At 36.0% G+C, this 13,889-nt stretch overlaps 1 protein-coding gene across 5 annotated transcripts in view; it reads left to right on the top strand.

Moving 5' to 3' along the window:
* Positions 1-12,186, top strand: part of UBR5 (ubiquitin protein ligase E3 component n-recognin 5) — a 140,599-nt gene extending 128,413 nt beyond the window's left edge. For 4 of the 5 annotated variants that reach the window (XM_018058327.1, XM_018058326.1, XM_018058328.1 and 1 more), the window contains exons 53-59: positions 1,355-1,530; positions 1,728-1,812; positions 3,166-3,321; positions 3,654-3,767; positions 5,163-5,307; positions 6,890-6,975; positions 10,234-12,186. In XM_018058327.1, the coding sequence (XP_017913816.1) occupies positions 1,355-1,530; positions 1,728-1,812; positions 3,166-3,321; positions 3,654-3,767; positions 5,163-5,307; positions 6,890-6,975; positions 10,234-10,446 (975 nt within the window). In that variant the 3' untranslated portion in view covers positions 10,447-12,186. The remainder of the gene's footprint in view (positions 1-1,354; positions 1,531-1,727; positions 1,813-3,165; positions 3,322-3,653; positions 3,768-5,162; positions 5,308-6,889; positions 6,976-10,233) is intronic. The other variant, XM_018058325.1, reaches the window with a different exon arrangement.

The raw sequence follows: 13,889 nt of genomic DNA, 5'->3' as shown, positions 1-13,889 counted from the left end.
GAAGCTCCAATACTTTGGCCACCTGATGCCAACTCATTAGAAAAGACCCCGATGCTGGGAAGGATTGAGGGCAGGAGGAGAAGAAGGGTGACAGGATGAGATGGTTGGATGGCATTACTGACTGAGTGGGCATGAATCTGAGCAAACTTCATGAGATAGTGGAGGACAGAGGGGTCTGGAGTGCCACAGTCCATGGGGTCACAAAGAGGCAGACACTAGGACCACTGCACACAGAAGATACTTCCAGTCTGAACCTAACCAGGTTATTAGCTACCAAGGCCAAAAAATTTAGCATTCTCCATATCATTTCAACAAGACCCAGAGTTCTGTAACTTAGTAAAAAAATGTCCAGGATACACTCCAAAATTATTCAACGTACAGAGAACCAGCAGAGACTCACCAATTCTGGGAAAAGAACCAAGTGATGCTAACCTTGAGATGACCCCACTTGTTGGAATTATCAAAAACTTTATCTCATGTTCTATAAGATAAGCAAATGAATGGAAAGGTAAAGATTCACAACAGAGGAATAGAAAAAGAGAACCAAGGGAAAATTATAAAAAGTACTTATAAAAATTAAAAAGCTCACTAAATAGGTTAATAGCAGAATGAAGATGATATAGGAAAGTATCAGTCAATTTGAAGATAGAAACTATCCATTTTGAAGAATAGAAAGAGAAAAGATCTCAAACAACAGTTTTCCGGAGACCTGTTGGACCATGTTAAACATTAATGTCATTGGAGTGCCCAGAAGAGGAGAATGAGATTGCTACAGGAAAATATTTGAAGAAATAGTAGCTGAAACCTTCCCAGATTTGGCATACAACATATTTATTTGCAGATTCAAGGAGGTCAGTAAACCCTAAACAGGATAAACTGAGAGAAAACTATGACTAGGTATAATCAAGCTGCTATGAAACTAATAGGAAACTAATCGTGCCTTACACAGAGACAGGAATGTGCAAGGCAGCGGATTTCTCATCAGAGGGCCAAAAGACAGTTGCAGCAGCATCCTTACAGTGCCTTCAAAATTGTCAACCCAGAATTCTATCAAGGGAAAATAAATTTAAGGAATCAACGTAAAAGAAGCTACCAGAGTTTCATTGAGTGATTTTACTTAAATGGACCGAGAAGTTAACAGGCACAAGCTTTTGTATATCATAATTCTGAAAGAATGAATTAAAGTTGATTTATATTTAAATATGAAACTTGCTTTACCTATCGAACTTTACATTTAAGTGATTTAAGAGAACCAGTTTGTATGCGTTATTAAATAATAATCATTCTCTTGTATACACATACACTAAAATATAAATAAAATCTTGGGACTTGATCTCTGATACTCTGTTATTAGGAAAACCGAAAGCGTCATGGTTCTAGTCGAAGTGTAGTAGATATGGATTTAGATGATACAGATGATGGTGATGACAACGCTCCTTTGTTTTACCAACCTGGAAAAAGAGGATTTTATACTCCAAGGCCTGGCAAAAACACAGAAGCAAGATTGAATTGTTTCAGAAATATTGGCAGGTAAAGTCACTCTAATCTTATATTTGAATCTTTTTTAAATTTCAGTTTATGAAATTTTTCTAAAATATTTTAGTCTGTAAAATGTGTGTATATATGTTCTACTATAAAAATTTATTTAAATGTGTATATTATGTATATGGGGTTATGTAGTCTAGAATTTTTAAATTTAATTACTATTTGCTTGTTTTTATTTTTAGGATTCTTGGACTGTGTCTATTACAGAATGAACTGTGTCCTATCACATTGAATAGACATGTGATTAAAGTGTTGCTTGGTAGGAAAGTAAGTGATTTTAATGAATCTAACTTTTACAGTTGCAAAATTTTTTAAATAAAATATATAGTTATGGCATTAACTTAATATTAAATTTTAAGGCATTCTAGTCATTATAAAGTCATTTTCAAGCATTTAATGACATGGGGAAAAAATCTCAATACATGGAGGAGACAGCATAGGAGAATGAGTGACACAGAGGTGAGTTTAGAGGGACTGACGGACCTGGATCCCGTTGCAGACAGATCCTTGGACATTTATTTCTCATTTATACAATGGTAAAGACAACAGTATAGTGCCTGGCACATAGTAAGTGCTCAGTAAGTTTTATTATTATTTGTTCTAGCGAGTAATGGCAATAGAAGCAACACTGTATTGAAAAGAGCACTGCTAGCTTCAAAACTGTATGTAAGATGTGTGTTGGTAGAAGGGAGAAAAGAAGGTAAGAACATGTAGCTCAGCAGTGCTTGATAATTATCTCTTGGTGACAGAGTTAGCTTATTTTCTTTTGTGTTTTGATAGTTTGACAGCTTGTACATTCCTTTATGATGGGGAAGGTAGGAGGAGAAAAACACATTCTTTAAATTAATGCATAATACTAATTATACACTATAAACAACAAAATATTATATGGTCTTTGCTACAGATGCACACCACCCATCTAATATGAGTTATCATTGTTAACATTGTAGTCTGTCAATAATTTTCTCTGCTCAAACCCACTGGTGAATATTGTTTTCTATTACAGCATTTCATACTATGATATGTATTTTTTCCTTTTTTTAAAAAAATGCTGACTCTGTTGACATCTTAATGTGTTCCAGGTAAAATGCTCTTGTGCAGAGAAAGAACTGGACTTAAAAGCTAGCAGCATAGAAATTGTTGAGCCTTTAACAAGGTTTATGGAAAAGGTCATGAAATCAATCAGACTCAAGTTAAAACCCAATGATATGACCTTCAGCAAGTTACTGAATTCCTTTGAGCATTAGATTTATCATCTGAAATTACAGGATGTGTATTTAGGATCAGCTGCTCAGCATAATCACTTTTTAATAATTAGTGCTGGTTCCTGCAAAAAATTGAGAACTTAAAGCTATTACACTCCTGGCTTTAAATTTTAAAAAAATATATACTTTTCATACTTTGAAATTTTCATACTTTGAAAATTAAATGTATTATCGGAGCCAAAGACTTATTAAAACTTTACCTCTTTAGATCAGTTATATTAGTGGGAGATCATTCTATATCAGTGTATCATGTATCTTCAAATTAGATAAAATTTTATCGTAGATTTCAATTTAACTAACAAATTCAATTAAGATGTTTCTTTCATAATTCATTTTCATATGATTACTCTCTTAGGTCAATTGGCACGATTTTGCTTTTTTTGACCCTGTGATGTATGAGAGTTTGCGGCAACTTATTCTTGCTTCTCAGAGTTCAGATGCTGATGCTGTTTTCTCAGCAATGGATTTGGCATTTGCAATTGACCTGTGTAAAGAAGAAGGTGGAGGACAGGTAAAACAAATGAATTTGGTTAATCTATTGTGCTTGGTACATAGAAAATCAATTTAGATAGATAGGGACCAAGAAAGAGCAAGAGAGAGACACACACACACAAAGACACAGTAGGAGATGGAGAGAAAGATATGAATGGATGGAGAGTTAGTGAGACAGATTGAGAGGTTGAAGAGTTTATAGTTACTTAGGCCTAGAATGTCTGCATTTCTTAGTTGTCAAATACAGAATTGTCTTTAGATTTTAAAATTTTAGGAAATTGTTTTATGAACTGTTAACTTACTCCTGCTTTGTCAAAATTGGTTTTAAATGGCACTGCTAAATTTCCACAGGTTGAACTTATTCCTAATGGTGTAAATATACCAGTCACTCCTCAGAATGTTTATGAGTATGTGCGGAAATATGCTGAACATAGAATGTTGGTAGTTGCAGAACAGCCATTACATGTAAGTTTTTTCCAAAAAATGTTACTTGATCTGATGAGGCTATTGGTATCTTCTGTGTTTTAAACTAGCTTACAATGTATTCAGCTTGCTTATGAAGGGTCAAAATTTTTAAAACCAAAATGAGTTTATGTACAGTATAAATTGTACCTGAGTCCAGACCAACTCCTTTCTTTTGGGTAAAACTTACTTGGAAAAACCATGTAATCATCAGAAAGTAGATCTGGTGAGTAAAAATTTGGAAAGGATTCTTTATGGGACTCATCGTTCTAGAGTCCTGCAACCATCCATGCCTCTGGTGACACACTAGGTGGACTCCTTAGACTCAGAGGCAGTTCGTGGTATGGTTTATAGCAAAAGGACTCTCACAAGGGGAGATTTACATCAGACAGAGTCTGGAGGAATCCAGGTACAAGCTTCAAAGTTCTCTTTCTGGGGGTATGAGTTGTCACAAAAGAACAGTATGTTCTTCCTCTAGCAGTGAATTACAGCAGTGTGTATGCAGTGTTTGTGTTTAGGGCCTACTTCAGAGTCGGGGCCCAGCTTTTTTATTGGACACCAGTCCTACTAGCAGAGGAAATATCAGAGTCCTGTCAGACTCCCAGAGGAAAAACACATGTTCATCATAAATCACCTTTGCACAGATAGTCTAGGCAAGCTGTTACAGCAGAGCTTATTGCCACATCAGTTAAGAATAATGTAGGGAGCATTCCAAAAGCCTAGTTTCCAGATGCCTGTCAAGGACCATCTCCCATCAGATTCTTCTAAAGAACAACATCAGGCCCACTATGTTAACTATTTCCCCTCCTGGTGAAAAATGTTTATGAAGTGGTTTTGATCCCTGTGCTGGGAATAATTGTGTGGGCTCTGGAATTAATAGTCAGGGTTCAAATCATGACTGCAGCCTGCTCTAGCTGTATGACATTAGCAAACAACTCAAGTACTTTGTGCCTTTGTTCCCTCCTCTGCAAAATGAGGATGAGGTTAATGTTAATTAATTAACATATATAAGGTACTTAGAACAGTTCTTGGCATTTCTCAGTAAGTTTGTGTCAGGGATATTGGTTTTTGTCATCATCATACTTTTCCTAGGATATTGACAGGATAACATGATTAACAGATTCTTTCTTAATGACCAGTCTGTTACTAACATAATTTTAAATACTGTTTAACTCCTGAGATAAAATAATACTCCTTTACTGTTGAACCTGTAGCCCTTTTTCCCTTCTGCCTGTGTTTTGAATTTGTTAATAAACTCAAAATACAGAACTTCACTTTTCAGTAATATTTAATATTCTTAGGCTGTTAAAATTAGACATTGGGCTTTAATGATAATAACTGCTATGTAGAAAATAAAGTACTGATAGTAATAAATAAGTAATTTTTGAAATCCTCTAGGCAATGAGGAAAGGTCTGCTGGATGTGCTTCCAAAAAATTCATTAGAAGATTTAACAGCAGAAGACTTTAGGCTTTTGGTAAATGGCTGTGGTGAGGTTAACGTGCAAATGCTGATCAGTTTCACCTCTTTCAATGATGAATCAGGTATGAAATTTATTAAATGTTTACACAAGAAATAAACTATACAGATAATTTGATCAGTCCGTTTTCTGGGTTTCTAATTCTTAACCTATTTATAGGGACTTAGAAATGCTGTTTATTACTCAGGTTTTTATATATTTTAAGATATAAAATATCTTAAAATATTTAGTTTGAACTATGATAGCTTATTATTAGGTTATTAATTCTTTTATTGCTTTATTTTTCTATATTTTAAAGAATGGTTTAGTATGAAATAGTAAAAATTCTTTGTGGTGAACAACTGTGTTGAAAGGGTTTTTATTTATTTAGAAAAAAATAATCCATATGACAATTCTGTTGGTAAGCCCTCTGAAGAATTTGATTGCATGATGTAGCCTTTTTTTCCTTTCTGCTTCTCTTTTGAATTTGTTAATAAGAAGCTCAAAAATACAGAACTTCACTTTTTGGAACTTCAGAACTGAACTCAGAGCACACTTAGAAAGATATATAACACACAACCACATGAAAAATCTAGAAAGAGTAACAAGAGGTAGTGATAATCCTAGAATAACATTTGTCTTCAGTGCTTAATTTGTTGCACCTTTTTCTTTTCAAAGTCCCATATTCTAGGAGTAGACTTTTTAGCTGTGACTAGACAATAAAATGGGTTTCCCTAGTGCCTCAGATGGTAAAGAATTCACCTGCAGTGCAGGAAACCAGGGTTTGATCTCTGGGTTGGGAAGATCCCTTGGAGAAGGGAATGACAACCCTCTCCATTATTCTCGCCTGGAAAATTCCATGGACAGAGGCACCTGGTGGGCTACAGTCTCTGGGGTCCCAAAGAGTCAGACAAGACTGAGTGACTAACACATACAATAAAATACTGGAACTTCCAAGAAATTCATGAGAAGACCATATCTCTAGTCCAAGATTAATGCCATACATGAGGGTACCAGTTTTTTTCCCTTTTATTATTCATATTTTGGAAACAGCTTCAGCCAAATTATAGTAAGTTAAATTTGGGTAAATTTTCTTGTTTTCCCTTCATGCTTGGTAACATGCAGATCGCTGCATAATAGTTTTTGTGTTAAGTAATAAAATAGTTTTCAATATTTGTGACATAAGAATTTGGTTTATTTATTGATATAAACCACAAACCTAGAAGGGGAAAAAATATCTAAAGACACTCCAAGTATGATCCTCAAATCAACAATATCAGCATCATCTGGAAGCTTTTTAGAAATGCAGAATCTTTGGTTTCTTTCCGCTTTCTTCCCCATACCTAATCAATGAGAATCTGCATTTTAAAAAGATCTCCCAAGTGACTTGTAAACTTATTAAACTTTGAGAAGCACTGGTTTAACATCATGAGAAGAATCATGACTTAGTGATGGAATTAAAGTCATGTGATTTTTGAGGCTAGTGGTTTGTTTTCTTGTCTTGGTCATTGGGATAGGCTAATGAACTATAGAAGTTTCACATTGTACAAATGGTCTTAATTTCCTGTATTAGGATTAGACTCCCCCATTCACATTTTAATTTTATAAATAGTATTCTAAAAATACAACTGATGCAGAATATTTATTGAATTTATATTTATTTGTAGGAGAAAATGCTGAGAAGCTCTTGCAGTTCAAGCGGTGGTTCTGGTCAATTGTAGAGAAGATGAGCATGACAGAACGACAAGATCTTGTAAGTGTTTTCATAAAATTTATAGAAAAAACTAAAAACCTTAAATACTGTATGAAAGACAGCCTTTTGTTTTAAATTGGTAATGATTTTAATTTTGGCTAAGGAAATAAAAGTCAATTTTGTTTCTCTATAATAGGACATCTGAAGTATGAGTAAAACTATAAACAGAGTGAAGTACATCTTAGCTATTAAAATGCTATCCTTAGTCCCGAAGATATAATACCAGCTTACTGTTGAGACCTGTTTTTCCCCCTGTAGTGAGTGGTAATGTATGTTAGTGGCCTCTTTAATCCATCCTTAATCTTTTTGACTAGTTGCAAGTGTTTGCAAAATTTTTTAATAGAATCATAATTGCTCTGTATACTATGAATAGAGTAACTTAATTACGGGTACTAGGTCTGTGATTTTAATCTTTAAAGTATTAGGACTTCCCTGGTCACTCAGATGGTAAAGAATCTGCCTGCAATGCCAGAGACCCAAGTTCGATCCCTGGGTTGGGAAGATCCCCTGGAGAAGGGAATGGTCTATGATTTTAATCTTATTACTTATTAACTTAAAGTTAATAAATTAAGACATAAATTAATAAATCATAAGTTAAGACAGTATAAACTTTGATCATATTGAAGTCTGTCAAGTCTGTGGAGTTTATGTCCAACTGTGAGTATATCTAAATCAGCCTGCCCAGTAGCCTTAAAAGGTAGTCTCCTCTAGACTTTCTTGTAGAAATTTGAGGGACATTCCTTATCCAGAAAATCTCTATTCATATTCCTCATAGTTCCCTGTGACATTTCCCCTGTTGAACCAGCCTTAGTTCCCAGTATTCTAAACCAAACCTCTATGGAATGTATAAAAAATGATACAATTTCTAGATATATCCCCCAGTTTTATTTGAGAGGGGGAAATAGTTGCGCAGGAAAGCACAAAGCTTGCAGTTTCTGATTTACCTTTAAAGGTAGTTCGTAACTTGTTTTTTGTGGGGAGGGGGCCACGCGTTTAGCATTCCTTCATCTTCACGTGGCCCCAGGCGCCTCCCAGTGTTTCCCTACTGTAGCAAGATGGGTTGTCCAGCAGTCCTAGCTGTCAGGTGGTTTTTGTTCTTGACGTAGCCATCTGGTAGTTTCCTAGGCTGATCCCTAGGTTCATTCCTTATAATTCCATGTATTTTGACTTTCACAAACTTGTAGACCAATCCTGAAGTCCCTACCAATGCAGATACTGTATCTGCCACCTGTTGGTTTAGGAGTACCTGAGTTGCTTATTAGGGTTCCTGTAGTCAGTCTGGATTCAGAGCAAAACCAGTGTGTCCTGTCTAGTCAGTCAAGTTAAAATCTCACTGCATTTCTGCCATCTCCTAGAAGAGAAATTTGCCAACTATTCAGTCTTTTACAAAGAGAGAGAGACTACCTCCCTCTGTGGGGGCCTCAATATGTCCAGCAGCAGCTTTAATCGTGAGCTTCACTCCTTAAACTCCCGTATTCTTTGGGCTTAGCAGTATATCGGAGAAGGCGATGGCACCCTACTCCAGTGCTGTTGCCTGAAAAATCCCATGGACAGAGGAGCCTGGTGGGTTGCAGTAGTCCATGGGGTCACGAAGAGTTGGACACAAATAAGCGACTTCACTTTCACTTTTCACTTTCATGCACTGGAGAAGGAAATGGCAACCCACTCCAGTGTTGTTGCCTGGAGAATCCCAGGGACACGGGAGCCTGGTGGGCTGCCGTCTGTGGGGTTGCCCAGAGTTGGACACGACTGAAGCAACTTAGCAGCTTAGCAGCAGTATATCACGGTGTCTTCTACCTCCTCCTTCCTCTTTTGGGAGGTTATCCTTCACATACTTGTAGGCTTTTCCATATGTGTCTCAGGGACATAAGAAAATAAGAGGGTTTTCCTAAACTCTTCTCCCTTGAATTATTAGTCCTAGGGTTATGCCATAAAACTACATACATAGTATATTTCCCTCTTGGAAAGTCATAGTTCACTGGTAAAAGTTTTGAGAAGTCCTCTGTTACATATTTATCTTTTTCCAACTTCGTGGAGGTCCAGCAGTGTAGTAATCTGGCTCTGGGTAACCACATTTATCCTTGGAGAAACACTTTACATTGTTTGTTTTCTACCTGTAAAATGAGTAGGTTGGGCCAGGTTTATGTCTACAGTACCTTCCAGCCCTTTTATAAATTCTTTGAAGATTTTGGAGACCCTGACACTTGCAAAGTTTTGTTTTTCCCTGCCTCCTCCTATAGAATTCTAGATGAGATTTCTCACATAACTATGCTTCAGGAACTAGTTTAGGGTTCCTAGTCACTCTGAGATAATGAATATACTTGTCTGTTTGTATGTGTTAAGTCACTTCAGTCGTGTCTGACTCTTTGTGACATTGTGGACTGTAGCCCACCAGGTTCCTCTGTACGTGGGATTGTCCAGGCAAGAATACTGAAGTAGGTTTCCGTGTCCTCCTCCAGGGGATCTTCCCGACCTAGGGATTGAACCCACAACTCTTAGCTCTCCTGCATTGGCAGACCGGTTCTTTACCACTAAGCGCCACCTGGGAAGCCCTTTTATTTGTCTGTTTAGTTGTGTACTATAAATGCAAGATTTTAAAAGCTTTACCTTAAGAGATAGTCACTGTCTAGTATCAATGAGGAAAGGTATGTATTAAGAAAAATATTTCAGGAAAGTATATCTTTGGTTATATTTAAAGAAAAAGTAATTTGTGCTCTATTACACAAATTAGATGTGTTTTAAAACTCAGTGTTAGCATGGCTTATTGCATGGATTTTGATGTACAGCAGATGCTGCCTGACACTTAATTACTGTTACAAAATTATTGTGTATGATACAGTGCACCACTGAAAAGTATTGGGTGGTTTTGCTAGTAGATAAAATGCAGAATAACTTTTTGATAGCCTCTGTGAATTTTGAACCTTTTTCAGAGACCTTGTACCTTATTCCCACTAAGAGATGCCCTGCGAAATTTAGCAACAGGAAGGGCCCTTAGACAGCATTTGATCAAGTAGCCTCATGTTGCAAATGAGAAGCTGAGGCATTGAAACATAGTCACTTTTCTACATACCTGACACTTCTTTCTTTTCCAACCCTGGAACTTTCCTTTTCAATATAAGAAATTTAAAAGACACTTCTAAATAATACCCCTTTGTAGGTTTTAACAAAAGAATGGGGCTGTATGTATAATTGCCAGAATTAAGGGTTGAATGTTAAACTCTTAAAAGCCAAACTTGTAATTATTATACTCCTGTTTAGGTTTACTTTTGGACATCAAGCCCTTCATTACCAGCCAGTGAAGAAGGATTTCAGCCTATGCCCTCCATCACAATAAGACCACCAGATGACCAACACCTTCCTACTGCAAATACTTGCATTTCTCGACTTTACGTCCCACTCTATTCCTCTAAACAAATTCTCAAACAGAAATTGCTACTCGCCATTAAGACCAAGAATTTTGGATTTGTGTAGAGTATAAAACGTGTGTATTGCTGTGTAATATTACTCGCTAATTTTGTAGATTTTTCCCATTTGTCTATAAGAGTTTATGGAAGTTGATGCTGTCGCATACCCTGTGGTACCTTTACCTTAAAGAGATGAATGCAAACATTCCTTGCTGAGTTTGTAGCTTAAAGGCCTGAGGAGCACTAGCAACATTTGACTATAATGGTCTGCTAGTCAGCAACTTCTGGGTCTAACCCCAGCCAAAGATGACAGCAGAACAACATAATTTACACTGTGATTTACCTTTTTGCTGAGGGGAAAAATGTAGAACGTTCTGAAAACTCACTGCTGCCTTTGTGGAAAGTGTTTCAGCAAAGGTTCTTGTATAGAGGGAATAGGGAATTTCAAAATAAAAAATTAAGTATGTTCTGTGTTTCATTTTAACTTTTTTATGGTGTTTAATTTGTGGTTGGCTGCGGTTGTGTATCGTATATGGAACTTGTAAAAAAGTTCTGAACATTCAGATCTTAAGAAATGAAATCACTTTACCTATAAAAACCACTTTTGTTGCGGTTTGACTGCATTGAGCTCTAGGATACTAAATGATATCACTAATATTTTGCATGTAATTTGTTCATTTGAGGGCACTTTTTTGTACATATGATGGGGGCCAATGCACAGTACTTTATCACAGTCAACTTTTTTCTTTGTATCCCTATTTCAGTGAGCAGTCAGTCAGGGATACTGCACTTCAGTTCTAACTAGACATTTGTACTAAGGCATTTCAGTTATGTAAACTCAGCCTGGGCACTTTCTGATAACTGTAAAATGTTTTATAAGATCATGATTACTGAAGATACATTTTGGAGAATTTTAAATGTTCGTGAGCAGCTTAACTACTTTTGTATCTAGCCTTTTTTAAGTATCTTGTTACATTTACTTTTTTAAATAAATTACAGAAGAAATGTCAAGTAATACTGAAGAAACAATAGTTTTTATTTATGTAGTTGTACATTTTTTAAACTAAGGGCAATACAGTATCCGACACGGTTATGTGCATAAAAATTTTGTTTTTAAAAACTGAATGTACACACGGACTGTAAGAAACAGAAGGAAATTGGTCCACATTTTACAGTTAGCAGAGAATCCTGAATGGCACTGGCCAGGCCACGTTTTCTTTTATACAAATGGGGGAAGTAAAATGAGCCTTAGTAGGCATCAGAAGTCAATCCAGTTATATTTAATAACAGAAGTTCTTTTTTGATGATCCATTAACTGTGTAGCTTAGGATCATTATCTCTAAATTTTTGTGGTTTTAGTAGCTTTATTCAGTGGCATAATAAGGAACACTTTTCTTCACCGTGTCTTCAATAAAGTGACTTAAACCAGTCACTTTACATATTGAAAATGAGGAGAGAGTCTCTGGAGTCTTTCCTTCTTTGTCGTTCCTTTGCAGGACTCTTGGCCTTTGGGATGTTTTTCACATTCAAAGGCACTGTGCTTTATTATACATGTGTATATATATATATGTATATATATATATAAACAAACTTCCTTCAGAAGACTGAACCACATTATTTTCAGCCCTGCTGACACAATAAATATTAAAAACTAAAGCAACAGTGATGAAACTCATTGTACTACTTAAAACTTAATATGATGTATTAGATGTGTAAATTAACCAAAGGTTATTTTACAAAATGAGACATTGGTTTTTATGTCTAAATGCTATTTCTGAATAAATGAAATAGTAATTAGATTAAGAACTGATTTTCATCAGTGTGTCTGAAAAACTTCTGTATGCACATGATGGAATTGATAAAATATTAAATGAGAACAAACTAGATATGATTAGGACATTGAAAACCTAATTGTGAACTTATTTTTAATAGTCATTGAAGAATGAAAGTATTTAACGTAATGCACAATGTCTTAAGTCTTCCTAAATCAAGATTTTGGTTAAAATGCTTTTAGGAATATTAAAAGCAGAGTGAGGTTGGTTTTTTTTTTTTTTAAAGTAAAGCATAAAATGGTTCTAAATGTAAAATAAAGTCATATAAAATAAAGTTCTCTTTTGGTCTTGTTTAGTGTTTAAATCTAATGGACTTGAAAACAAATTTAGGAAGCGAAGACCAAGAATGAACTTTACTGAAGGTTTTCAAAATTTTGCTGCTCCCTGCAACCCCCCCCCCCAACCCCGAATTATCTGAATATCAGGATTGTTCCCTATAAATGGCTTCCTGGGGAAAACTTGAGAGGCTTTTTAAGTAGTGCAATTTCACTACTTAGTACTTGCCCCTAAAGATAAATTTATCTCCTAAAGATAATATTTTTGTCTATTTAGAGGTAATCAATCAATGTTTAGGTCTAAAACAGATCTTCCCTTGAGGCAGATTGTCTCGTGCTTGTTAATGCAAATTCCTAAGCTTTGCTCATCCTCTCAATCACATTTCAACTTAAGAAATTGTTATTCTTAACAGCATCCCAGATGACTCTGAAACACTGTCCAGAGCACTCCTTCTGTTCATCAGTATAAAGCCCCCTGTTGGTAAATTCCCCAGAGCCAAACCTTTCCTTCTTATTCCTCCTCATGGAAAAGTACTTTTAAATCATCTACTCCTGGATTAGGTTCTTCCTCTTGTGCCTGGGTAAAAAGATTCACACTATTTACATTAACCTAAAGATAGGCATGAACATAGAGATTTAATTCTTCCCCTAAACATCATTTGATTAATACAGAAATGTTTTTAAAATGTGACTTAGTCATATGAAAATACCATGAATTCAGTATAAGCAAAGAATCTTAAATTACCTCATAAAATTAAAAATCACTGGATTGTTTGCAAACATGGACGCTCTCTTTTATTGAGTATTTACCGTGTGCTAGGCAGCTTATCAAATGCGTTTTTATGTCATTTTATTCTATGGCACTGTTACCATCCTCACAGGAAATTTGGCACAGATTAAAATAATTTGCTCAAGGTTACAGAACTGGTAAGTGCTGAAGTCAGATGTCTCCAGCCCTTGTGGAGACTGCATTCCCAAACATCAGGTACACTAGTTTTTGGAATGTATGATTATAATTAAGTGAGTTGGTCATGGTCATTAAAGGTCCTGAGCACCCAGTTCCAATATGTAGGTGTGTATATATGGAGAGGGGTTCCCTCAAACTACCAAGCAGTGTGCTGACACCATGTGAAAAGTGAAAGTTGCTCAGGCATGTCCGACTCTGCGACCCCATGGGCTGACCATAGTCTGTGGAATTCTCCAGGCCAGAATTCTCGAGTGGGTAGCCTTTCCCTTCTCCAGGGGATCCTATAATTCAACTCAGTTCTGACACTGTCTACCTAGAGATAGCATCACATTTCAAGGCAAAAACCCAGCCTCCACTACAGAAACCAATTGCAAGCTGGAGTTGTCACCTGTACTTCTGAATAGCTATAAATCAGGGGTTCCTATGACCACCTCCT

The sequence above is a fragment of the Capra hircus genome, chromosome 14, assembly GCF_001704415.2.
Source record: "Capra hircus breed San Clemente chromosome 14, ASM170441v1, whole genome shotgun sequence".
In the NCBI taxonomy this organism is placed as follows: domain Eukaryota; kingdom Metazoa; phylum Chordata; class Mammalia; order Artiodactyla; family Bovidae; genus Capra; species Capra hircus.
The sequence above is the reverse complement of the archived record's forward strand: the minus strand, read 5'-3'. Positions and strand labels throughout refer to the sequence as shown.